The 27,260-nt window shown below is 50.8% G+C and overlaps 2 protein-coding genes and 1 non-coding gene across 3 annotated transcripts; all 3 read left to right on the forward strand.

Moving 5' to 3' along the window:
• The first annotated feature begins 1,153 nt into the window (after positions 1–1,153).
• On the forward strand, positions 1,154–15,403 carry PRELP (proline and arginine rich end leucine rich repeat protein). Its single transcript, XM_060128983.1, has 3 exons — positions 1,154–1,313; positions 9,219–10,204; positions 12,733–15,403. Exons 2-3 carry the CDS (start codon positions 9,235–9,237, stop codon positions 12,906–12,908), a joined length of 1,146 nt encoding a protein of 381 aa, XP_059984966.1. The 5' UTR covers positions 1,154–1,313; positions 9,219–9,234; the 3' UTR covers positions 12,909–15,403.
• Positions 15,404–19,013: 3,610 nt separating this feature from the next.
• LOC132516490 (U6 spliceosomal RNA) lies at positions 19,014–19,120 on the forward strand. The gene has a single exon (XR_009539325.1). It is a non-coding gene; the product is annotated as a U6 spliceosomal RNA (small nuclear RNA).
• Positions 19,121–20,574: 1,454 nt separating this feature from the next.
• OPTC (opticin) lies at positions 20,575–26,906 on the forward strand. Its single transcript, XM_060142086.1, has 6 exons — positions 20,575–20,891; positions 21,635–21,770; positions 23,293–23,451; positions 24,153–24,355; positions 25,406–25,501; positions 25,994–26,906. Exons 1-6 carry the CDS (start codon positions 20,661–20,663, stop codon positions 26,162–26,164), a joined length of 996 nt encoding a protein of 331 aa, XP_059998069.1. The 5' UTR covers positions 20,575–20,660; the 3' UTR covers positions 26,165–26,906.
• Positions 26,907–27,260: the final 354 nt, after the last annotated feature.

The raw sequence follows: 27,260 nt of genomic DNA on the forward strand, positions 1-27,260 counted from the left end.
GCAGCAGCAACCCAGGTATCTTAACTTCCCACCACTTTTCCCAGCCTTCACCTCATATTGTCCTTGACACACCAAAAAGAGATAAATACCTCCCTTGGGGTGAAGCTTCGACAATTGGTGTCCCCGAGACTCCAAGAAGGGAAGCTCTTTCTGGAGGAGGCTAAGGGTCTGGCTATATGAAGCCAGTGAATCGCAAAATGCTCTCCCAGCCAATGCTTCCAATGAAGCAGCTCTCCAGGGACCTGATGATAGAAAAAGTAAACATCATCAAGTTTTCTAAGTAATCAGCTGAGGTGGCAGGCACTTTCGATGGGCTGTTACTTAACACTTAGCTACAAGTGTGTTGCAGTTTTTTAACTGAGGAGAATTGTTAGAGGTGATGGTCTTACTTGAGTGGGTCTTCTGGGATGACACGGACAGGGGACATTTGGGTTTCCTCATGTACTTTGTGTGATGACCATACAGCCTCCAACTCTCTCCTGAGCGTGATATACATGGAGAAGCTGAAAAAAGACACTGACGTTGTTCACACGGACAGTGACTTTAGGTCTTACATAAAATCTTTATTCTGCCTTACCTTTGCAGTGTGATCCCAGGCCAGACTTTTCCCTCTCCCTCAGAGCATCCTGGCAGCCAAACCAAGGCTGTCTCTTGTGCTAACTCACACGCAGCAAGACTCCATTCCCTTAGCAACCTCCTAGACAAGATGACCCAGGGAAGGACTGTCACTGCTCACAGGACACATCCCACACCCCTCACATTTGCGAACGTAACAGCAGGGGAGTGAGGGGCATTAGAAGAAAGGCAATTGTTAGGAGGAGGAATGAAAGAGTCTGACGCTTTTCATTCCTTTTCCTCTGTTAATTTGGCCTGTTTTCCAAACATGGGTCAAACAATCTCCCTCCCAGAAGCAGCAGCAGCAGAAGGAAATGTTATTAAAAACGGGTCCGTTAGTGGGCATGGTGTGTGGATGAAGTCTTTGGGAGTTTTGGCTGCTAAATAAAGACTTTATTGTTGTCATTCCTCCTTTCCCAAGCTCCCTCCCTCTCGTCTCTCCTCCCTCCCTTCTCCCCTCCCTTCCTTACTCCTCCCCTCCCTCCTTACAATTTGCCCGGCCCTCCCCCAACCTAACCTCCCCACCCCAATAGGATCCGGTGGAAGAAAAGCCAGGCAAACACAAGCAGGCACACACCACTGAGAGATCAGAACTTCTAGCTGGCTCTCTGCTGCCACAGCTCCACCAAAGGGCGGGGGGAGACGGAGGGAGCCTTGCCGACTAAACCCAGAGCTGAAAGGAGAGGCAGGTGGTGCAGGTAAGTCCAGTCTGGAGATGGGGAGGAAGGCTCCTGCCTCCAGCCAGTTTCTTCCTGCTCTATCCAAGCTAGTTTATTGATCTAGTCTGTATCCTCTCCTTCCTTCCTTACTTCCTCCCTCCCTCCCTCCCTCCCTCCCTTCCTTCCTTCCATCCTTCTTTCCTTCCTTCCACCAAATTTTTCTCCTTTCGAAGGAGCTCAAATTAGTCTTCCTCATTTCTTCTCCACCCTCTTCCTTCTCTGCATCATTCTGTACCCATGTATTTGCTTGTTGCAAAAGCTGAACTTTCTTGGTACAGATGTTTGTTGTAGCGCAGAGTTATGCTGCACACAGTATTTCTACAGATCAAGTTCCCATAGAAACCCTACTCTAGAACCCATTTCTCTGCACCTTTCACATTTTGTCACACACTGTCACAGGCACACACACGTGTCACACAGAGGCTGCACTCTCACTCCACATGCACACCCACGAATACGCACACAACATGAAGGCATCCTGTCCATTCACCTCCACTCTTCTGCATTTGACATGCAGGGCTAGAGCACATAGTGATGAGACACTGGCAGGGACACACACAGGCACGTGCACACACGCTGCATCTTGTCTCTTGCCCTCTCACACGCCTCCCCAGCTGTAAGAGAAAAGAGAAAGTGTGTTTCCCCACTGAGATGGCAGAGCCAAAAGAAATCATGTGTCCTGAGTCCAGGCGGAGTAGGAAGGGCATGAACAACTGCAGGAGCTGGAAGGATTTCTTCTTTCTTCAGAACATAATTTAGTGGGAGAGAGAAAAGCAGGTTTCCAACCTGCAGAGTGTCTTCCTAGTAGCTCTGACTTTGGAGGTACTAATTCCCAGCTCTGGGGGCAATTCATTTCTTTTTTCTGCAGGCAGCTAGAAAAGATTTCTCTTTAAAGCCACTTCAAAATTATCCCACATTGGTAAGGGGTCCCTGTGGGAGAGGAAACAAGACAGTAGTTCCTTAATCAGTCAGGGAGGGGAAAACTGAAGTGGCCAACCGAATGGGGCTTGTTTCCAAATAGGGTGGTCCCTCTCCATCTTCCCAACTCATTCCTCTGTGACGACACAGAGTGCTATCCCAAGGCAGGCAGGGCATGGGCAAGAGCAGGGTCTCCAAATATGGGTGCTCTTCCAAACGCCCTGCGTGCAGGGGAGGGGGAGAGCTGTGCTTACTAAAAATGTAGATGTCTGGACCCCTTGCTCCAGACCCACTGGATCAAGACCCAGGAATCTATTGTTGTCTCAGGACTTGAGGGTCAGCTAGGGCTTGAGAACCTGAACCAGGGGCCTGAGGAGACCTGTGTGGAATTGAAGAGCCCAGGCAGTTAGCTGCGCAGAAGGGCTGTGTGGCTTCCTGGACAAGGACTGTCTGATGGAGGAGCTCCCGAGGGTCCCAAGTGGGCCACCCTCTTTTGCAGAGTAGAAAAAGCACCTGAGGGAACAGGGAAGACCTCCTGTGAACTCTCACCCTCCTTCTCCTTGTAAGCACTGACAGGTATGTCGTGGGGGTACATTCCAGAAAGAAAGTTCCCCCAAGGTAGCTCCAAAGAGTTTATGTTTCCTCTTACCTGCTAATCTGCCTTCCCTGGGCCCCCAGGGGCATGCGTGGGGCTCGCCTCCATCCCTTCTAGATGCCCCCCTCCCCTGCCCAACAGCTGTCTGTTCTGACGGGCTCACACAGAGGATGGGCTGAACACTCCCCCTTCGCCTTCCTGGGAGAGGGGGCGGCAGCCCTATTTATTGGGCCTGTGGGAGAAGCTGGAAGGGGCAGAAAGGCCAGGTGCAACAGGTTGGGATGGGAAGTCATAGGTCACAGTGGGACTCCACAGCCTGCTGAGGACAGGAGGTCAGCATCCCCTCACCTGCTTCAGAAATGCTAGGGGTGGGGGTTACTGAATTGGAGGGACAGAGTAAACATTCCCCGAATGGCCGGGGGCATCTCTGTTCTCTCTAATTTGTTGGTTCTGAGACCCAAGTGTGGTCTCACAGGCCCCAAAGAGGAGGAAATTGCTCTATGTAGGAGGGTTGGGAGAAATCCATGTGCCCACCTGCATAGATCAGCCTTTCGGTGGAGGGCAGGGCTGTCCTCTGGCCAAGCTGGAGGGAAAGAGACCACATTACTTTGAAATAATGTCAATAATAGCTTAACATTCACTGAGCCTCACTTTTCACACATTTCCTCACTTAACCTTCAAAATAATCTGATAAGAAGATGTTAGTATGCCCATTTTACAGATGAGGAAACTGAAGCTTAGTAGAGGTAAGAGATTTCTCAAGCATACCCAGCTAAACAGCTGATAAGTTGCAGGGTTGAGACCCACATCTACAAGCACCCAGTGCATCAGACAGATTCTTTTATGCTTTTTTCAGGGCTTGGAGATGTTAGGGGATGGAGGCAGAGAGAAGGATACGGTGAGGTGACAGGCTGTCAGAGGACTAGAGCCATTCTCACGCTTGTTTCTTCCCCAGGCCCTTGGAACGGAAAACTTGCTCTTCTGGACTAGTGGCCTGAGGCCAAAAAAACACTGTGTTTACACTTTGCCTGGTGGTAGACACTGGGGAGACAGATTGTCTCTCCATAATAGTGTTATATTGATTTTTAGCACTTTCTGATCTGTAGCACATTTTAAAGTTGCTTATCACACTTCTGAAAACAACTGGATGAGGAAGATAGGGATAGGGAAAACTTCGTTATCTCCATTTTACAGATAAGGAAACTGAGGCGAGAACAGGGTCACGTCACTAGGTCGAGGTAGACGTCACTAGGTCGAGGTAGACGGGCTGTGACCCCACGTCCCCTGTCTAATATGCACCATGATGCACTCCCTGCCTCTGCCCCAATCAGGCTCACCCTTACTCTGATTTCACTCCCCAGGAAAGGGACAGTGCATCAGTGATATGCTGAATTTACCATGCCTCCATGTCAACCCTTTCCTTACCTCAGAACCCCACAAGCCCGAATTGGAGGCCTTGGAAGAGTCTCAGGCAGCCTGGCTGGGCCTGCCTCTCTCCTCTGCTAACAGCTGGTCAGAGACCACCTGATTCACCTAGCTTCCAACTCTCTTCTGGGCTTCAGGAAGAGGTAAAGGGAACAGGATAGCTTTCAGAAGTCTGAGTTTAGGACAGAAGGAAGGGAGTAAAGAAAGAGGGTCATCCCAATGTCCATGGGTGTGTCCAGGGGCAACCCCATCCTCCGTGGTAGGGTCACTGGCTGTGTTAAGCCATGGAGGCTCAGGGGTGACAAGCTAGATGGGAGATCTGACAAGAAAGAAGAACACCAGGAAGTAGCGTGGAGTCATCCTTCTTTAACCCGGGGAGACACACCCAACATCACTCCCAGCCCAGCCCCAACCCTAGACTCTCTCCATACAAAGCCAATTACCCGTAAACCTGCCCTAATGACTTGGCAAACCCATGTGGACCTCAACCCTGCCCCCAGTCCTGAGGCTAAACACTGCAAGGATCCTGGGAGTTTGAACCTTAAATGAATGAATTTATGAGCTAAGCAGGGACAGGGCTATCTCACTTTAAAAATCAGAGTCTCTCGGACTTCCCTGGTGGTCCAGAGGTTGAGACTCTGTGCTTCCAGTGCAGAGGGCATGGGCTCAATCCCTGGTTGGGGAACTAAGATCCCACATGCCACACAGCACGGCCTAAAAAAAATAAACAAATAGGTCAGAGTCTCTCTAGAGAATATGCCCTTTTATAAACAAATAAATGAATAAACGAAATCACTGCCATCTGTAGAGATTTTATGCTCTACAACATGCCTTAACGTGTGTGATCCTCACACAGTTGAGGAGCCTGGGGCCTGAGGAAGAGGGTCAGAGCCAGGATTCAAGCCCAAATCTCTAATACTTGGAACTGAAATTTGAATTTAAAACTCTCTTAGAAAATGTTCTTAGGGCTTCCCTGGTGGCACAGTGGTTAAGAATCCACCTGCCAGTGCAGGGGACATGGGTTCGAGCCCTGGTCCGGGAAGATCCCACATGCCGCGGAGCAACTAAGCCCGTGAGCCACAACTACTGAGCCCGCGTGCCTAGAGCCCGTGCTCCGCAACAAGAGAAGCCACCGCAATGAGAAGCCCGCGCACCGCAAAGAAGAGCAGCCCCCACGCGCCGCAACTAGAAAAAGCCTGCGTGCAGCAATGAAGACCAACACAGCCAAAAGATAAATAAATAAATTTATTAAAAAGAAAAAAAGAAAATGTTCTTAAATGAGGGAGTGAATTTTGGGTCAGTCAAAGCAATTGCTTTCCCCCCACAAACGAGCAGCTTTTTGAGAACCGATGCTGGTGAACAGGCTGCAGGAGGAGGTGAGTGGTTCTAGGTGGTCCACATGCGTTCACTGAGCAAGCAGTGAGCACAGCCTGGCAGAAAGCTGGGAGGCGTGCTTGCAAAGGCATACAAAACTTAAAACTCACACACACTTACGACCCAGCCTAAGGCACTGTTATGACCGGACAGAAGGTTCTGGAAGACAGGAACATAAGAAGGTGTGACTCTGGGCTTTGTGAGGAAGACTGTGGCTCCCCTTGGAGTCCAAGGACCTCCAGTCTGTCACAAATTCTGGTTTGGAGACTTAGACTCTGGGGGCTGCCCAGACTCCAGCAGGACGGGGCACTGCCTGATGAGAAAAGCCTTAGAAATGAGCACTATTTCCTAAAGAAGGAAGTGTGTGCGCGTGCAAACACACACACACACGCACAGACACACACAGAATGGTTCAGCCACAGGCTAAGAGAAGGAGAATTGAACAGATCCAGTTTCTCCACGGAACAGGCCCAGGAGCTTCTCCGTGGGAACCTCCTCTCATCTCTGAGAGGAGCTTGGCCAGCCCCAGAGGTCTAGAGTGTAGAAGGGTCAGAGGACCCATGGGAAGATAAGAGAAGTTCCCAAAAGGTCTGGCATAGGAGGTGGGCATGAGGAAGTCCTGTGTTCACGTGGATGGAAGGAGTGGAGAGCAGGCCTGCCAGGTGGAGCTGTGACTAACCCGTGATTCTGTCACCCCTGACAATGAGGCCAAGTGCTGCCCAGGCCCTGAACCACCCCTGAGTGAGGGCCAGCTGCCTGAGTCACAGTGCCTCACAGAGCAGGCTTCCACTCTGGACGAGCTTTTCTTGCTTCCCTCAGGGCCCAGCACCAGGTAGATGCTCTTGGTGACAAAGGCAATGAAGGGATAGAGGGCCCAGCCAGCCTGGGAAGCCTCCCCAGGGCAGGGCTTCTCACACCATGAGAGATCTCTTGCTTATTGTCAGGCTTCTGGGCGATCAGGAAATAAAAAACGCCAAAGCAAAAAAATTCAAGGTCACAAAAATTGGGGCTCTTAAAAATGTTTGATTTTAGTACACTAATGTTTTAACCACCTGTTTAAAATCTATGTGCAATATGGTTGTGCTATTTTCAAGAAAATTACAGGACTTGTAACATATTAATTCATGGTTCACCAGTTACAAGTGGTGTGGGGTCCAGCAACAAGACTCAAGTTTGGTTTTACAATGAATGTCTTTTCTTCTCAGTCCTTTTGGTGTATCCCCAAAACTGTTACATCCTCAACTGGAGATAAAGACAAGAATCTAACTGCAAGGTCCTTTGTGATGGGAGGCCCAGGGGACATGGTACTCTGGGACCCCTTGGAGAGGTCTGCCTGGGAAGAGACCACCTTAGAGGGAGGTGAAGAAGCAACAGAAGCTGCAGGGCAGTCTCCTCCCTCCTCCGTCCTCATCTGCCTTCCGCCTTCTTCCTCTCCTTCCTTCCCATACTCAGTATCCTCTATGAGGATTCACTCATGCACACAGACGACAGGGGAGCGTGCGTTTGCTTATGTGTGTGGTACGGGGAGAGGAGTGGTGTGTGTGTGAGAGTGTGCAGGCTGGGTGTCCAGGGGGTATGTGTGAAAGGTGTGGGGAGATGCCCTCTGCCCCTCCAGGGTGGGCTCTGCCCTCTTTCCTGTTTCTTGTCGCATTCAGCTCCTCCCGAGCATCGGACTCAGGACTAAGCAGCTGGTGAAGGGCTTCTATTGTCTTCCTTTGAGCAAAGCCAGCAGGAAGCCGGCACTGGGTCACACAAGGAAAGATGTGGGCTCCAAGGAAAGAGAGGGGAAGCCTGGAACAGAGGCTTCACAGGGTCCAGATGCAGCTGGGGATACACTCCAGCCCACTCTCTTGCAGGACACCCCAAGAAACCTGCATCTCCAATGTGTCCCAGACCCCAGGAAGGAGAGGGACAGACCACCACAACTGTGAAGCAGCAGCAAGGAGGGCCATTGGGAGCAATGAGGAAACAGAGACCCCAGAGGGAGACCAGAGGGGCTGTCACAGGGATGATGGCCCTGGGAGGGGAAAGTACAGGTAACCCAGCCAGGCCAGGGGAGCAAGTCTATGGGAGAAGCCAATTTCCATCTGCAGACTTGGGTCTACTGCAATTTCCCCAGCTTAATTCAACTCAAAGTACATAGCCCTGTCTGAGGTGTCATCAGGACCAAGGGGAAGGGCAACCTGAAAACACCCTTTAGCAACCTATTCCATTATGTCTCTGAGGCAGGAAGTTCTTCTTTATATCCCACCTCAATCCCACCAACTCCAATGGATATGGAAAGCAGCAATACCAGGTCAGAAGAAATGACCCCCACAGCCTTTTTTTAAATTGAAGTATAGTTGATGTACAATATTATATAAGTTACAGGTGTACAATACAGTGATTCACAATTTTTAAAGGTTATACTCCATTTCTAGTTATTACAAAATATTGGCTATATTCTGCGTGTTGTACAATATATCCTAGTTTATTTTATACATAATAGTTTATACCTCTTAATCCCCTACCTCTGTATTGCCCCTTCCTGCTTCTCTCTCCCCACTAGTAACCACTAGTTTGTTCTATATACCTATGAGTCTGCTTCCTTTTTGTTATATTCACTAGTTTGTTGTATTCCCCATAGCTTTCAGTTCCTTCCTTGTTTATTTCCCCAGGAGCCTCCACATCTGGGGAGAAATTCTTGGTGTGTATCCTGCTGGCAAAGATCAGCATTCTCTGAGCTGAGTGCTGGGGGTGAGGGGTGATCAAGGTCAGACACAAGGGTATCTGCAGCACTTCCTTCCCAAGAGCGCTGTGAGCCCATGGAGACCTGGGGGTTTGTCCTGGGTCTGCTGTTACATAGCTTCCTGGCCTTCACAAGCTACTTCTTTCCTCCAGTACTCGATTTTTATAACTAGTCAAGTCTGGACTTGATTGGTGGATTTCAAAACATTTTTAGCAATGCAACTTTTTTTTCAAATGAATGCTTTGGCTAACCCCCCTTATACATAACAGATTAAAAAAACACAGAGCTGCTCAGGTTGGCACAGGGTGGGTTGGGGGTACCCCAGGGCCACCCCCTTGGTCTCCCTCTCTCAGGAGGACTCCACAGAAATGGGGGCACAGTTTGAAAACCACCGAGTTATGGGATCCGTAAGGAGCCTGCAGATGTAACACCCCAGGACTCTATGGCTCACATATTCTAACATCCGTCCTATAAGGGGAGTATAAGTGGAGGGATGATTTTCTCATGGTGCAAATGGGGACACCGAGGGCTAGAGAGGTTAAGGGTCTTCTCCAGGAAACCCCGGGACTCCTGATTCACAGCCCAATGTGCTTTCTGCCAGGATGGCTCACACCCTCCAGAGCAGGCTTAACACATTCAGTGGCTAGGCCTCTGGGAGAGGGTCCAGACCCTCCAGCCCTTGTTACTTTCTCACCTGCTGGATACAGGCAAACAAGGAGGTGCTTCCACAGGTCCCTCCCACAGCTGCCCCTGGAGCCCATCCTGACCAACTCTAGCTGCAAAGACATGTCCTCTCATTACTGAGGTCCAGTAGGCTGATGACTTCCTGTATTCCTCCCCACAGGGGCGTCACCTGGATCATGAGGTCATCCCTCTGCTGGCTCCTCCCACTTCTCCTCATCTTGGCCTCAGAGGTCCAAGGCCAGCCAACAAGACGACCAAGACCCAGACCAAGGCTCCAGTCCAGACCCAGACTCAGGCCCACACCCAGCTTTCCTCAGCCCCATGAGCCATTGGAGCCTACAGACCTGCCTCCTCCCCTCCCACCAGGCCCTCCATCTATCTTTCCTGACTGTCCCCGGGAGTGCTATTGCCCCCCTGATTTCCCGTCTGCCCTCTACTGTGACAGCCGCAATCTTCGAAAGGTCCCTCTCATCCCATCCCGCATCCATTACCTTTATCTCCAGAACAACTTCATAACCGAGCTCCCAGTGGAGTCCTTCAAGAACGCCACGGGCCTGAGGTGGATCAACCTGGACAACAACCGAATTCGCAAGGTGGACCAGAAAGTGCTAGAGAAACTACCCAGCCTGGTGTTCCTCTACATGGAAAAGAACCACCTTGAAGAGGTGCCCTCGGCTCTGCCCCAGAACTTAGAGCAGCTGAGGCTAAGCCAGAACCATATCTCCAGAATCCCACCCGGCGTCTTCAGCAAGCTGGAGAAACTGGTGCTCCTGGATCTCCAACACAACAGGCTAAGCGACGGCGTCTTCAAGCCCGACACCTTCCAGGGCCTTAAAAACCTCATGCAGCTCAACCTGGCTCACAACATCTTGAGAAAGATGCCACCCAAGATCCCTGTGGCCATTCACCAGCTCTACCTGGACAGCAACAAAATCGAGACCATCCCCAGCGGATACTTCAAGGGCTTCCCCAACCTGGCCTTCATTCGCCTCAACTACAACAAGCTCTCAGACAGGGGCCTCCCCAGGAACTCCTTTAACACCTCCAACCTCCTCGTGCTCCACCTGTCGCACAACAAGATCAGCAATGTGCCTGCCATCAGCAACAAGCTGGAGCACCTGTACCTCAACAACAACAGCATCAAGCGTGAGTGGGGGCAGGGCTGGGGTGCAGCCACTGGGAGGGAAGCTGGAGTCTCTTCTGCCTCAACACTTTCTCATGAGCCTCACGGTGGGGGGTGCAAAACGCACCCAATGGGGCCCTGGTCTTCAAACCTTGGTCTTTCCACTTACTATCTATGTGACCTTAAAAGGATATCTGACCTCTCTGGGAAGTTTCCTCATTTGTAAAATGAGAATGGCACAAAGTTGACGTGAAGATTTAATAGTTTAATATGGATAAAGTGCCCAGAATACCATGCTTGGAGGGTAATAGCTTTTCTCCCTCCACCCCTTCCCATCAGCCCCAGCTCCTTTGCCCTCCAGATCTATAGGTAAGGTAGACATGGAATATAGGCCTGGACATTCTCCTAAAAGCAGAATGGTGACATTTAAATGTTGACTCTGAAATGTCCTGGGCCTGTCCACTGCAGAAACTGGCAGCTGTGAGGAAACAGGCTTCTTCCCAAGCCTAAGCCTAGGTTTTAAAGAGTCTGTAAAAAGCATACACAGAGAAGCAACTGTATACTCAGCGTATATATAACTGGTAAACACGTGCAGCCAGAAGGACATGTCCGTATGCAGGTGCTTTCTGAATCTATCTGGAAGGCTGGAAGATTTACGCATATAAGATAGTACACTTAAGGCAGAATTTGCCTAAGCTACATTTACAGGGTCCCGGGCTTGGGATAAAAGATTGCAGGCCAGAAAAGAGGCTCGAAGTCACAGTTTTACTTCAATCAAAAATGTCAGGTCTGAGTAGAGCATCAGCAGAACAGTTTGAAAACAAAAGAGAAAATATTATCTGGCCCGTGGACAAAATCAAGCTACGTTCACACAAGGAATGCAGCAGCTGTGCAGATAAAGGACACCACGAGGAAAGAGAAGCAGTCCTAAAATAATATTAGGAATCCTTAGTTTTCAAGCCAAAGGATGAGAGGGGGATTTTTGAATTTCTATAATAGTGAAACAAGCAGGTGGGAGAACAGGCTTATTCACTCATCTGAGATAATTACACAAAAGTAGGGGAAGGCTTCTTAAAATCTTGTAAGAAACAAATTCAGGAAAAGGGAAAACTACTGTCTAATTTTACCCTGCAGGTAGCAAACTAATGGAACACATTACCCCCAGGAGGCTGTATAGGCCACAGATCTAGACAGAAATGATACCTTGATTAATCCATGGCTGACAAGTTTCTACCACACTGTGGAAGAACAGGCTGCAGGGGTGGCGGAGGGGGGGCAGTGTATTATCCAGCCTTCTGAGGTTGAAGACAGAAAGGTCACACCCATTCGCACCATTTCACAGATTTGAGAACTGAGCATCAGGGTGGTAAAGTCCAAAGTCACAAAGGTCATAGGAAGAAAATCCATCTATGTCAGGGCTCTTTCTGCTACTCCAGTGTTGAAGAGAGAAGAAAGGGGAGAGAGGGAAGACGAGGAAGTGGAAGAAGGAGATGAAGAGCAACCACAACAACAACCGACAGAAGATAAAAGAAGCAAGGCTTCGGGAGAATCAAAAGCTCCATTTAGAAGATGCCATACCTCCTGTCATCTAATAAGAGGGGAAGGAGAAAATGGAAACTCATTTTCCGTTTGAAAGCCTACCACAATTTGGCCATAACTTACCTTTCCAGCTTACCTTCCCCAGAATTGGTAATCAACTTCAGAATCAACAGATTCATCATGTCCTAGGGCTCCATGCCCTTCCCAGGCCCCCTTTCCTCTTCCTGTCATCCCTATTTCAGTTAATGTAACCACCTTCTGCTCATCCTCGTGCCTCACATTCTGTTCTCAGGAAAACCTCCAGAGTAACCCATCCACCGGCTGGCTTCAGATCTTGCTTCCCCCTATTGTTTCTCCACACTGTAGCCAGATTCATCTTTCTATAGTACAAACGTGATCATAGGACCCTTCCAGGTTAAGCGCTCCAGGACACTATGGTTCATATATCCCACCATCCATCTCATAACAACAGTCCTGCTCAGTGCCATTCCTCAGACTGAAATCAAAGAGCCCATCCTTAGTGAAATATTTGAAGGCCTACCGTAACTGGTGGCCACAACTTACCTCTCCAGCTTAGTCTTCCTAGTACGTCACATTGCACTGTTTACTGGTCCCAAACTCTGCCATGAGCTTCTTGGCCTCCACAGTATCATTCAAATAGGTCACAGCATCAGAACACAATCCCCAGGTCTCTACCTGCTGTAATCCTATCTTTGAAGGTTCAGCTGAAAGTTTACTTCCTCTATGACTCTTCTGAGTAAATTTTCAATAACAATTGTTGATCAATTCCAACTTAATTTGTTTCACAAATGGGTAAGTGGAGCCTGGAGGTTACGGTCGACTCATTCACGGTCACACGTTCCCAAGAACTGGTCAGCCAGTTCCAGAGAGGAAAACTCTAGAGTCCTTGCCCCTGTCTACCCTCTTCTTCCTCTTTGTCTTTTACTCCAGCCCTGTCAGGCCTGATCCCCTGCCCATCTCTCCTGCTGACTTCTCCCCTTTTTCTCCATAGAAATCAATGGGACCCAGATTTGCCCCAGAGATCTAGTTGCCTTCCACGACTTCTCCTCGGATCTGGAGAACGTGCCACACCTCCGCTACCTGCGGCTGGATGGAAACTACCTGAAGCCGCCCATCCCGCTGGACCTCATGATGTGCTTCCGCCTGCTGCAATCTGTGATCATCTAGGCCTTACTCTGCCCCTGGAGCTCCTCTGGCCACACTTGAATGCAGTGGCCCAGGTGCCTGTGCCCACCATTTGTTTTCTCTGTCTCCTTTTCTTGCTCTCAGCTTTGCCTTTCTTAACCCACCCTCCTGATGCAAGGACAAGCCACGTACTCTGCTGCCCCTGCAGCTTCTAGAGCAAGACTTCCAAAGTCTTGATTTGGTCCACGCAGCTCAAAGACACCCACTGCACATCCAAACTTCTGGCCCCAGAAGCACAGAGGTGTGTCTAAAGACTTCATATTCTCTTCTCTCTCCTCCTCCCCTCATCACTCCTGGGTAAGTCTGGGCTATGAACTGACATCTGGATCTTGTCCTGGCCAAAGCAAGCAGAAGATGGTCAGGGGAAGCCTAGAGGTGAGGTTTGGGAAGTCCTGCTGGAAACTCCTGCATGGTGGGCAGCTCTGGCCCAAAGAGGCTGAGAAACCCGTGTCTCCCTGGCCGAGGATCCCATCTTCCAAAACTGCTGCTCCACCACCCCATTCACTGGCACCAGACAGTGCACCAGCTCTGTGCCAGCCTGTGTTCTCCGGAAAGGAAGTGCAAGGGAACGGCTGAGGGAGGGCAGAGGGTCAGAGATTCACACAAGGGCCTGCATCAGGCTGTCTCTGCATAGGGATGAGATGGGGCCCTCCTTCTCAGCACACAGCCTCCTGGCTGGTCCTCTCTGTTCCAAGAGTAAGAGCAGGGAGGAACATTCCAGGAGAAGAATGGCTCAAAAAACTAGGAATCAGCTGGTGGGAGAGGGGTGGGAGTCATAGACCCAGGCTGGGCCCCGTGTGGGTGCAGATGGATCCTGCTGCCCCCTTGGCCACTCTGGATAAGAGGCCTGATGCCCTGGGGAACACGGCATCCACGGTGGAGTGTACAGAGCCACCAACCCCGCCCCGCCATCTGTTCTCTATCAGTGAGGATGGCCCAGTTCTTTCCACTCCCGGGAAGCAGTTCCTGAGAAACTGCTCAAGAAGGGGTGGAGCACCTGGAAATCTCCCAGAAGCCTCTTCCACTTATGCAGATCGGCCTCCCCTTCTAAGACAGACACAGCAGTGACACCTGGTGGCTGGTCCTGGCCACATCCGGCTCCCGTGTTCCTGCTCCTCTCTCTGGTGTGATTTTCCAAGATCAAGGAGTTGGCCTCAGGTTCCAACTTGGAGAGCCATGGGCGATGTGCATGGTCTCTCTCTCCTCTGGGGTCTAAAGGGCACAAAGGTACAGAGGCCCCAGGGTGGGGGATCTGATTCCCATCATGAGTGAACACAAGTGGGAACCTTCAGGAAGCCAGTTGAGGATACAGTTTGTTCCGATCTGCTCTCTTACCTTATGGGTCCCCTCTGCTCTCAGCTTTCATGTGGTACACCAAGGAGGTGGATAAGATCCCCCTCCAAGGACCCTCTGGCGCTCATGTTCCTGTATGCAGCTCCATCCTTTAGACGGTGTTCTAATGCAGGACGAGTCCTAAATATTATCCCTTTCCCTTGCAATAATTTATTCCCTGTATGGACTCTCCTTCCCCCAGAGTTCCCACCCCACCCTGTCTGGCCCAGGTGAGCAGTGTGTCAGGCCTCTAAGGGAAGCCTGGGTTCCACAGGGCTGACTCAACTTCATCTTCCCCTTAACTCCCTCTAGGGGATGCTGCCCCTCTACAGCCTCTGAGTGTATGTTGGTGGGGGTGGGGGCGTATGTCCTAGAAATGATTAGGATACAGTGCCCACTCCCAAGTTAGGTTGAAAAAAGTTCCAGAGATGTTTAAGAAATTGGATTAAGCTAGGTCCCTAACTTCAAGAAATTCCCATTATACTCTTATTTTTCCCTTTTGCTAATGTACAGAATATGGGCCCATTTCATTACAGCCTCCATCCCCCATGCTTGCATACAACTGCTTCATTCTTCGAGGCTGCAGCTGGTTTCTCCAAGACTCCTGCTTAGAGTCAAGATATTATTGTGTCTGTAAGCAACCTGTTGCTATGGCCTGGATAAGCCCCTTCTGCACCTTATCCCCACCTTGCGCCCTCAGCCCCTCTGATGAGGCCCTCAGGGGAGCACAGCTCCTGGGGCTCCCCGGGGAGGAGGGGTCATTCCCCAGCTCCTGCCAAGCTGAAGTGTTTTGATTCAGCAGCAACAAAATCACCATCATCCTATTGCCGCATCTAGCATATTTCTGCTTCCTCCATTGCTCCCTGTATCTGTAAACCAGAGGAAATTAAATTGGCTTTACAGCACCACCCTCCCACATACAATGTGCTGTTTTCCCTTGGGCTTAAGGAAGCCCCCTCCTCCATATACAAGTTAATTCTCTCAGTGCTGCTGACATATGCACATACAGGTGTGTAGGAAGGTGTGTATGTATGTGTACTCTGTACATATATCTGTTCTTTCTTGAAGACCGTATTAACTTTGTGCAACAACTTTGACATTCCAGCACGCTTCACAGCAGAGAAAATAAAGTTATATGAAAAATACCCTGCTTGAATTTGACAATGTAAACAGATGAGAATAGTACCTTAAAGTCACTTTGCCACCCCTCTCCCCAGGCCTCCCACCTTCCTTGCTCTGAGAAGACTGGTGGAGAAAGGATCCTATCCTTAAGAAGCTCTAGGAAAATGATTCCAAAAGTTTTTCTGGTGAATTTCCCCCAAACTCACAATCGTTACAAAAATAATCCCTAAAGTCAGACAAGTAATCTGACAGCTACATTTGAAGCCCAAATCTCCAAGTTCTTTTTAACCCACACATACCAAATTGTTGAGGTCTCCCAAATGCTCAGTACTGAAAGACACAAAACAGACACCATTCCTGACCAGGAAAAGCTAACAGACTAGTTGAGGACAGGTAGTGTAAGATACACAAAACAATGGCAGAGGTGTATCAAGGGCAGTGAGCAAAGGGCCAGCCACATCATCTGGAATGGTCTACATGCTATGCAGATGTTCACAGAAGGGCTAAAACAGGGTACCCTGGAATCTCTCTTCAGGTGGAAGGTTTGTTCCAGAGCCAACCCCGTGATCCTCTCGGACTACACCATCTTCTTTTGAATGAAAACTGCCAGATGCTGTCCCACCCCTCCCACCCTGCCCCCTAATTTCCTGCTTCAGTTCAATTCAGCAAGTTTTCAGCATATATCAACCACGTGCAAGGTTCCCAGCTAAGAATTCAAGGATAAGTAATATATACCCCACGCCACTGAGGAATTCATAAAGGGAAAAATCCATGAATTAGTAATTGCATGTCTTAAGTGTTTGCAATAATGTTGGGTACAGAAAGCATAGTGGAGAGGGCCTCTGCTTCTGCCTGGGAGAAACCAGAATGGCTCCTATCATTTAAGCTGGATCTTAAGGTTTGAATCAGATTTTGCCAGGTGGGAGAAGGAGGAAAAAGCACATAAACAGGAAAGAAGGGAAGCAGCATGAGAAAAAGATTGGAAGACATGGAGTCTACCCTGTATGAGGGGTGTGTGTGTGTGTGCCTGAGAGAGGAAGAGAAATGAGTTCCAGCCGTGCAGTTATGTAGCTACAAGCCCTCAGCAGGGAATATACCCTTGCTGTCCAAAAAGCAGGAGGGTTCCTGAAACGTCCACCCCTGCCTCTCTCTCTGCCCACGAACAGGGAAGCAACAGGGTCAGCTGGCCAGACTTCTGTCCCCAGGGCCTGCCACCTCCGTTCCATCATCATGCCCTCCTGCTTCTCCTAATGAGATTCGGATTAGACCAGCTCCGGCACCTCCCGCCACCTTTTCCGGGCTCTCTGGGGGCTGAGCTGCCTGGAACACACACACACCATGGACCCTCCCTGAAATCCATGGTAACCAGAATGTGTGCCGGTGTGTTTGTGAAACCGAGAGCAGAAGCTGGGAGAGGGTCTAAGACGTGCAGCCTAAATCAGAAGCTGCTCCACTGGGGGCCGGGGGCCGGGGGCGGGGGTGGGGGGGGCGGTCCGGGGTGGGGGAGCCGGCGCATGCGTGGCGTGACCGCAAATCTGGCCAAGCTGGCCGAGTGCGTGGGAGAATACCGATTGCAGGGGGCACAGTGAGAAGAGCCCAGAGAGCAGGAGGGCTGGCGGGTGTGCGTCACCGAGAAAGCGGGGAAGGAGAGTGGGAGCAGACTGCAGGGGGGAATGAATGAACAGTCACATCTGCATTCTTCGCAGGGAATAAATGGTGGGGGGTGGGGACGGGTGACGCCCAGGCTGACTGGGGGGCGGGGCGGGGGCTCGGGTTTCTGGCTGCAGAGCCTAGGCTGTAGAGAGAAAGTAGAGGACAGCCCGCCACATATGCATTCTGCTTCCCGGGCACCTTCCTGGCTCCAGGGGCTCCCTCCCTCCACCAGCAGAGCCCTGCGTGTCTCTCCACACGCGGGGGGCTGTCTGGGGCACAGGAACAAGTGTTGCTCTGGTGACAAGGTTCTTGAGCTGGGGAAGCCCCCTCCACACCAGCTGGTGCCCAGGAGCACTGCAGGCTGAGCACTGCCCCTGGGGCCAGGCTGTTAGCTCTGACCCTTCACCTGTTGTGCCAGGGCAGAGATGAGTTCTGCCAAGGCCATCTCTTCTGAGGGCATGGAGATACATGGCCTCAGGACCTCAGGGGTGAGGCAAAGAAGGGGAGGGTCATATGAATAAAGGAGAACTCTCTGGCCTGAGAATCAGGAAATCTAGGACCTGGCCCTGGCTCTGTGTGACCTTGGGCAAGTCACCTCACCTTGCTGGGCCTCGGTTTCCCCACATGCACTATGAAAGGTTTGGATTAAATGATCCTAAGGAGAACTATGCAGCTGGGATTCGGTATCTGGTTAGTGGGAGGAAGTATGGAGGAGCCTCACCTATGAACCTGGCAAACATGTATGCAGGCTGGCAGACTCCTGGGGACAATGTCTTAGCCCCTTACCCGTGCCTTCAGCAAGGACTTGCCCTGCAGCAACCTAAGGCACCAGGGAAAGGAGAGTCTCTCCTGACACATGCATCTTTGGTAGGGGACCATGGAGTGGGGGAGGAGTCTCCTCGGCCCCCTGAGGACCCCACACAATGCCTCCTGGTGTTTATGATCAGGAAGGTTTTTTCTAGGGCTCAATCTTATAGATTTGGGAGAATTTCCTATATCTTCCTCCCCATCACCGTCAGAGAGCTTGAAGTTGGCTATCAAATCCTGCTCCATCCCCCATTCACCTTCTCTTTGAATCTCTTTCCCTGTGGTGATCTTTATGGTCCTGTATCAGAGGTCCAGGTGGTGGGTAGTGGTGCTGGTCGGAGTACCTGAGCCTCTTTTAATCTTTGGATTGCATCTATGAAGCCAAAGCCTTATCACTCTCTGGCTGGAGAAAAAGCTGGAAAGCCAAGCCCCATCCCTCCACATAGCCCCACTGCTGCCTTCTCTTCTTGGAGAGTACAGAATCTGAGGGGTTGGTCTCCCCTCAGGAGGTGGGAACCACCTGCCCCCTCAAAGATGGTGGGCCAGAAAGAGAGAGACGTAGCAGACAGAGAAAGAGAGGTAAAGATGAGGGGAGGTGGGGAGGGGTACGTATAGGGGGCTGAGAGTAGAAGAGGTGGAGGGAGGGAGAAAAAAAATCTTTCAAACCAAGCAAAGGAGTGGGATGAGGTACCCGCTGAGGAAGGAGGAGAAGAAACAGCTGGACGTCAGGAAAAAGAGAAGTCTGATTGGCTACACGCCTGCCTTGGCTGGCTCCCCTGCCTTCCCCAGGCGACAGTCTACCCAGACCCCTCCGTGGGTCATGACTTCTCCATCAGAGTCCCCACCTCTCTGGAAGTTGTGAGCCTCCGTTTGGAACCAAAAGAGTCTCCAGGGGTAAGGTTCAAGGCTTTGAGGGGTTAGGCCCATTGGTATGCAAATGAGGGAGAGTGCTTGTGGGGAGGAGAGCACAGGGGTGCAGTGAGGTGGGGTGTCTGGGTTGAGACAGGGGATTGAGGTTGGAGGGAGGCAGTAAACTGTCTTAGGGCTTTTGCTTTGAGATTTTTTTGATTATATAATTTGGTTTGGAGTAACGTATGGGAGGTAAGATGAAGAGACACCTCTTGCTAGGATGGGGGCTTACCCCATTACCCAGCAAAAACTAAGAAAGGGAGCGTGCTCACTTTGGCAGCACACATACTAAAATTGGAACGCTACAGAGAAGATTAGCATGGCCCGTGCACAAGGGTGACACGCAAATTCGTGAAGCTTTCCATATTTTTTTTTTTTTTTTTTTTGCTCCATTGAGTCTTTGTTGCTGCTCGCAGGCTTTCTCTAGTTGCGGTGAGCAGGGGCTGCTCTTCGTTGCGGTGCGCGGGCTTCTCATTGTGGTGGCTTCTCTTGTTGCGGAGCACGGGCTCTAGGTGCGCGGGCTTCAGTAGTTGCAGTACGCTGGCTCAGCAGTTGTGGCGCATGAGCCTAGTTGCTCCGCGGCATGTGGGATCTTCCGGGACCAGGGCTCGAACCCGTGTCCCCTGCTTTGGCAGGCGGATTTTTATTTATTTTTTTTTTTGTGGTACGCGGGCCTCTCACTGTTGTGGCCTCTCCTGCTGCGGAGCAACAGGCTCCGGACACGCAGGCTCAGCGGCCATGGCTCACGGGCCTAGCCACTCCGCGGCATGTGGGATCCTCCCGGACCGGGGCACGAACCCGCGTCCCCTGCATCGGCAGGCAGATTCCCAACCACTGCGCCACCAGGGAAGCCCGGCAGGCGGATTCTTAACCACTGTGCCACCAGGGGAGCCCCATATTTTTTATAATTGAGTCACTTTGCTGTACAGCAGAGATTGGCACAACACTGTAAATCAACTATACTTCAGTTTTTAAAAATGAAGAAAAAAAGAGGGAGAGTCTACTAGAGACTTGTGTAGCCAGCTTTGGGGAGAGCTGCATTATCAGAAATACACTGGGTACCTCACATCCACACTGCACACATTCCTTGACCCATCTGTGCATATGTGGATGAACATTTGAATTCACCTGTACACAGAAACCTAAGGAACTTTCCGAGTGTGTACAACCAAACACAAAGAGCTCTTCTGTTTCCATAATCATTTGTTTCTAAAAAGCTGCATTTATAAATAGATTTTAAAACTAACATGCTTTTTTACAGTGTAATCAATTTTTAAGCCTATGTTCTCTAAATGGACTAGTCATTCCTGGAACTAGGCATGCCTTATTTATTTCTGTGCCCCCAGAGACAAATCCAGTGCCTGCGACTATTAAGATATCTCATAAATGTTTGTCAAGCAAAGGCATGAATGAATGAATGATCTTTTTAAAAACCACAGGATTCCTTAATGGTGAAGTTTCTCTGAATCTAGTTTAGTGGCTAATGGTTGTACACTGAGTGGGTGGCTGTATAAGAGAGAACATCTGTGTAAATTCACAAGTGTGTGCCTAGTTAGTAGGGACGTATGTAGACAAGGGGACATGCATGAGTGTGTGTGTGTTAAGTAAATGAGCCTTTGCCAGGTGCCTGCACATTCCTGCGTGAGTGAATATCAGTGTGTGGATGAGCATGTGAAGAGACAGAAGTGGCGAGCAGTGAGGGGGGCTGGCAGGAGATATCCCCCTAGATGTAGCCCCAGCCTTGAAGGAGCCTGCACATGCAATGAAGGCACTAAGTGTGTGACAAATGGCTTAAGAGTCTGCAAGTGTGGGGGTGGGAAGTGGGGTGAGTTTGTGAGCTGTTCCCCCAGGACTGGATACCTAAGTGATTCGGCCCCATTCTCATCCCATCCCCCACCTGCCAGGACTTCCATGAAGCTCCTGGCCTTACTCAGCCTGCTGGCCCTGATGCTGCAGGAAGCAAGGACAGCATCTCTCCCAAAGACGGAGAGGGAGAGGGAAGGAGACCAGCCGCACGGAGAAGACGATTCTTATGCAGTTCTGCAACTGGGGGACTATGTCCTGAGCCTAGACAACTACGATCAAGTCATTGACCTGAGCAACTATGATGAACTCACAGACTACAGGGACCAGCTCCCCAAGGTGAGGGGCATGCAGCAGACCCATTGCATTCCCTGCAAGAAACTGGGAGCCTGAGGCCTGGTCCCTCTCTACCTGTTCCATAATGCAGGTATCTCAAGCCTCCAACTTTCTCTAGGAGGTGGAAATTCTTGTCCCTCCACAGGAACTTGTCGTTTAGATAATACTAAGAAAGAGGACACAAAACTTCAAGTTCTTTGTCTGTTTGTAGCAAATTTTGTGGGACTTCCCTTAGAAGTCATACATCCCTCCTTCCCTCTGCCTTCAAGACCATAAGGTGTATCTCACTGGGACAACAGCAATGTCCTCACATTCTCCCTTGGAAAAAGGAATGCTACAACCTGTCTTTTCTTAGACTATCTTCAGTTCTGAAATTCATTTTTCAGCCCTTTCTGGCCTTTGCAGGGACTGATCTGAAGTCTGCACTCATCTGCTGTCTGACCTTGGTCTGTGCGGGCAAGGGAAAAGCCCAGTCTGGGGGGTCTGGAGATGTGGTTCTGGCTCTGCCACGAGACGGCCCCTTGAGCTCAGTCCCTCCCCATCTGGACCTCAGTTTCCTCATCCACGTCATGATGAGGGACCAGATGCTCAGAAGGCCCTTGCCTTGTTCACTCTTCCTGCCGTCCCTCCCTCGTTTTCCACAGTGACTCTTTGCAAGCTTGAAATTGGTCGCTGAAGTTCCCAGAATCCAAAGTGAAGTCCCTCTCAGCCCCTCAAAGCTGGCTTACTGTATACTGTGTCTCCAGGTTAAAGGGACCAGCCTGGCTTCTCCAACCAGGACAAGTTTCGCTCAGAGCACAAGGGCTCCAAGGACACCCCCTTCAAACCCCACAATGGCCAGGCCTATGACGCGGGGCCTGCTGGTTTCCCTGACCAGCCATGGTAAGTTCACAGGCACAGGTCTCAATAGCCACAGGTCATGGGCCGGCAGCCATAACCCAGCACCAGGGGTGCCAAAGAGGGGTGCAGTCAGAGCTATGTGGAGTGGAGGATCAGGGAGAGAAGGGGAAACAGCTGCAGGGGAGGAAAAAAGAAAACAAAGGGAGAGGCTGGCTGTTCCTAATGCTTCTTCCTGAGTGCACAAACTGGATAGGAAGCAAAGAAATGCAAGAACTCCGCTGTGCCTAGAAAAGCCACCTACCTTAATTAATAGCGTCGCTGGGGGAGCAGGTTGAGTGATAATTAGATTAGAGACAATTAAAGGCCTGTAGAGAAGAATAAATAACTTTGTGGCCATCATTTGGCATGGGGGCAAATGAAGTAGTCATACTGCTTTTCAGCTTGAATTCCCTCGTTAGCAGCTTTTCCCTCTCCTTGAGGCCCTCCTGGAGACTCTGGTATGCTGGCATATCCGCTGGTAGGGGGTTGGCACTCTGCTGGGGTTCAGAACTGAGGCAGAGGAGGATGCAGTTAATTCCTGACTTGCTTGCTCTCGGTTCCTGTTCTCTTCTTGAGATGTTTGCCTTGGGTGGGTATAGGGTAATGGGGCACCTGTAGAGAAAACACTTCTGTCAGGAATCCATGACGTCCCAGGCTTAAAGAGACCATAAAGGGCCTCAGCTGGACCTGCCATTCAAGGCCTGGGGATAAGTACACTGGTCACGACTGGTGAAGAAGAGCTATCTCTTAATCTTGGGTCTGTGTCACTACCAACAGAGTTCCCTCTTGAGTTGGATGAGCAGTGATCTCCAGTAACCTCTGTTCTTTCTAATAACAAGGGATGGAAACCTCCTGCAGTATTCAGTAAAACCTTCCCAACTTTGTAAAGCCAGTCTGAGCTCAATGGTCTGGCCTAAGTCTCATGACCACTGGTCATGGACTGAGAACAGGGGAGGGATGTTTTCCAATAGAAAACTGAGATGCTGATAACGATGAGAAGGGGAAATGAATCCTGGGCAGGCAGTGTACACTCCACCTTGGCTCTATTATGCTTTTCGGAGCCACACAGAACATGTCTAACTCCTCGCCCACCAGGCAGATGGCAGAGCCGGCAGCCATTGGCCATTCCACTGAATCTGGCTTTATTTCATCTTCATTGCACCTTTTAGGACCAGAGGGGAGCCCTATGGAAAAGAGACTGATAGATGTCCTAGAAACGCCCACATAGGCCCAGAAAAACCTACACAGGACCAGGGTCTGATAAAGGCACTAATGGGCTTGGATTGTAACGGGTAATAACTGAGGGTGGATCTGCTTCTCTTAGGTCAAGGGCTGAGTGCCAGGCTGGCAGCGGCCAACAGCACTCCTGGGTACATTGTGACAGTCGGTCTGGGCAGCAACCCAAGAAGACACAGACAACCACGGCTCAGACACTCCCTGGGGCCGGGGCTATTGGTCCCAGAGGCTGAAGGGAGTCTGACTGAGGAGGGGGGTCTCCCTTTGTTCTGTCTTCCACCTGGGCCAGGCCTGCCGACCTGTCTGATCTGCGTGTGCCTTGGTTCCTCTGTGTACTGTGATGATGCTGACCTAGAGAACATCCCTCCTCTTCCCCAGACAACCGCTTACCTGTACGCCCGCTTCAACCGCATCCGTCATATTCGGGCTGGAGACTTCAAAGGGCTGAGTATGTAATGTCCTGGCAACAGAAAAGAGTGGGTGGGCAGAGGGAACCCCCAGGGTTCTTTCCCTTGCCACCCAGCCACATTGAACAGTCACCAGCCCAAGTGCCTTTCCCTGTTGGCTTTCAGTCTCTCCAGCTATCAAACAGAAATAGCCCCAGTCTCTTTAATTCCTTTGCTTGAAGATTTTTAGATGGCAAAAGTGACCTGTTCTTGTATGTTCTCCCCGAAGCTATGGGAAGCAGGGGAGGAGAAGGTATGATCAAGCCTACATTTTCAGGCTGTCCCAGCAACTGTAGCTCTCTGCCGTCCTGGCCTCTGGACAAGGCCATGTTAACTCTTGTCTTTAATCCAGATTCTTCCACTAATTACTGACAGCCTTCCTGGGCCTCATTGTTCTTTTGTGTAAACTAACAGGTAGAAGTGGGATGGATCCAGGGATTCCTGAGCCTGTTGGGTCTTACCCTCAAAAAGCTTCTTCCAAGCCAATCCACATAGGACAGAACTCCAGGGAAAGGTATCACAGAATCTGAGGGCTTTTCCAGATTTATAAAGTTATTCCTTCTGGTTTGGACCTGGTGCAGGTGGAGAGCTGGCTAGCGTCCCCTATCCTGAGAGGCAGGGAGCAGGGCACAGGCAGCTCCAGCAGGAGCAAGGGAAGATGGTATGTCCCTCATCTCTCTGTGTTCTGCCCTGCACCTCTTAGCAAAACTGAAGAGGATTGACCTCTCTAGCAATGTCATCTCCTCCATCGATGACGATGCCCTCCTCCTGCTGCCTGCTCTGCAGGATCTGATCCTCCCTAAGAACAAGCTGGCAGCGCTACCTGTGCTGCCCACTGGCATTGAGGTCCTGGACATCCGCCTGAACCAGCTCCAGAGCTCAGGGATACAGCCTGAAGCCTTCAGGGTGAGCCAGGGCCTTAAGTCCCCCATCTACCACATGCCACCCATGCCTACAACCACACACACACACACACACACACACACACACACACACACACACACATGGCCCTCACAGGATATCTCTGCTCCAACCCTGTTCTGGGGCATGAAAATCAAACCCAATTTTCCTCATCTAAACCATCAGCAGCTCCCCCTCTCCCTCTGTGGGGCACCTGGTCTCTTGGCTTCTTTTTGTGCAACTGCCCAGTCACCTCTCTGTGCACCAACATCCTCGCACACTCAGTTTCTGCTCCCCTAAAACTTTGACTTACATGTGACTGGACTTGCAGTGGTACTGGCTCCAGTTCTCACTCTACATATTCTTTTATTTCCAAAACCCATCACTAACTGACTGATCACTGTCTTTCTAGGAGCAAATTCTCAAGAGAGAAAATCTGGTCACTGGCTGGCCAGTTTTGATGGGAAGGGCTCAACACATGGCACAAATATGGCCCCCTGGGCTGCCCACTCAGCAGGGCCAGGAAGAGTCCTGGGGACAGTTCCAGTGAGGAAGTGAAGAGGGGTGTGGATGAGATTGACACCCCAGCTCTGTCACACTCACATATGCAATCTGCTTCCATTGTGCCTGTGGCTCTCATTACGCTGGTCCGAGTGTTTCCCGACCATGCTCTCCACAGCTGCTCCAGATGTAGCATCTGGAGACTTTTCATTTGGGAAAGTCCCTTCTGATAGCAGAGATGCTGAGGCTGGGCCGAAATGTCCTGCGTCCTGCCTCCCACCCATCCCTGCCCCTTGCCTGCTCTTCCCAGAGTCGCCACTGACACTGCCGAGTGCCTTCACACTCCCCCAGCTGCCGGTGCCTCAGTGGCAGCAGCTTTTCCTTCTGCATCCAGTGGGAGGAAATGGGCCTCCCCCACAGCACCCAGCGCGGAACCTGGCACCTGGCTGAGGCCCGGGAGACCCTGAGTGAGTGAATGGGATCACATCAGCCACCCATCACTGCCAGGGCCCCACAGCACCCACCAGCCTCACGCACCCTTTGCCTCCTCCCCAGGCGCTGGAGAAGCTGCAGTTCCTCTACCTGGCCGATAACCTGCTGGACTCCATCCCCAGGTCCCTGCCCCTAAGCCTGCGCTCACTACACCTGCAGGTGAGTGGCCTCCCCAGAGCAAGAGCATTGAACAGCACAGAAAGCGGAGGTCAGATTGCAGGGAGCCTGCCCCCTTAGGCAGCGGTGGGTCTACGTCACTGAGAGCTCGTGGGAGACAAGGATTGGTAGGTGTTGTTCAGACCACTGTCCACAGACTCAGTTTGATTTCTTCCCCTTCCTGCTCTTTGCAACACTTCCCCTCCATGTCCTTATCCCATCTCACCCAATTGCTTGTTCCTTCTCCCCCTTCCCTTACCCTCTGTCTCCCGTCTTCCCTTCCTCCCTCTCAATCTCCCCTCTCTCTCCATCCGTCCTCAATGGTCTCCTCTCCTCTTTCCTTGCATGGGGCGTTGGCTTTCTGTGCCTCGGCTTCTCCAGTTGTAAAGGGGAGGCAAGCTGGTAGGGAGAACACACTGAGCCTGCCTTCAGTGCGGCCTGAGGGCAGAATCTCCCGGTGGAGCAGGCTTGCAGCTGTCAGTGTGTTCTTTCCAGAATAACATGATAGAGACCATGCAGAGGGACACCTTCTGTGACCCTGAGAGGCACAAGCACACGCGGAGGCAGCTGGAAGACATCCGCCTGGACGGCAATCCCATCAACCTGAACCTCTTCCCCAGTGCCTACTTCTGCCTGCCTCGGCTCCCCACAGGCCGCTTCACCTAGCTCACCCCTTCCACTGCTCCCAAGTAAGAGCCCTTGGAGGACCACCAAGGGCACGGGCCTCCTGGGCCACAGGGCCCGATCCCTGTCAGTGGTGTTTCATCCCGGCACTAATCATCCTCAAGATGCAATTGCAAAACTCCACACACACCCCTCCCCCAACGCACACACGGAAATGTCCTCCAGGAGCCAGATTTGTATTTCTCCATCCTCTTTCCTGAACACCTTATGGCGCCTGGCTCAGAGAATAGCGACGTCTGCAGCAAAACTCTTTCCCATATCCCCCATCCCTCCTACCCATACAGAATGCCAAGAAAATCATGTAAGAGGAAGAGGAGGAACAGAAAGAGAAGGAGGAAGTGGGGAGAAGCAGTGGCGTGCTGGAGCCAGCTCTTACTACTAGGCTCGCAATAACTGATCATTAAAATTTTCCAGAATTTTGCAAACCAGTTGTTAAATACAGCCATTATTAAAAACTAAATTATATAAACTCACAATTAGATATGTTGAAAACAAATGTAATAAATACTCAAACTCATCACTTCCCAATTACTTTACTATGTTTTACTATTAATCATGTTCTTGAACTTACTTACGTCCACGGTACCTGTGTGGTGGAACTACTATATAATGACAGGCTACTGCTGCCCATCTCTTCCCAGCTCTGCTTTCAGTGACATCACATTGGTAGTTTGAAATTGGCCATGATGGGAGTATTTACACCACGCACGTCGGTAAACACTACACATTAGGATTTTTTTGAGAAAGAGAGAGAGCCTGTTGTTAAGCATTTGCTAGCACACCACTGAGGAAAAAGAAGAGCTATTTAAACTACCCCTCCCCGTACTTCCAGGCCACCCCACTGGGGGTAGGGTGGGGTTTCTGTGGGGCTTTTAAAATTTTCTTACTTTTCCTGTGCCAGGGCTTCCTGTTAGATTTGGAGGGAGCCATTCATAAGGATGGAGAACTGACATGAATCTTCATCCGGATGCCTCCTTGTAGCACTTACCTGTTCCTGGTTCAGTGACCAGCTTCTGAGCACGGGTGGCTCAGCCAGCTGGTTCCTAGCCATGCTCTCTTGATGTTTAACCACCAGAGG

This window comes from Lagenorhynchus albirostris, chromosome 2 (genome assembly GCF_949774975.1).
Source record: "Lagenorhynchus albirostris chromosome 2, mLagAlb1.1, whole genome shotgun sequence".
Taxonomy (NCBI): domain Eukaryota; kingdom Metazoa; phylum Chordata; class Mammalia; order Artiodactyla; family Delphinidae; genus Lagenorhynchus; species Lagenorhynchus albirostris.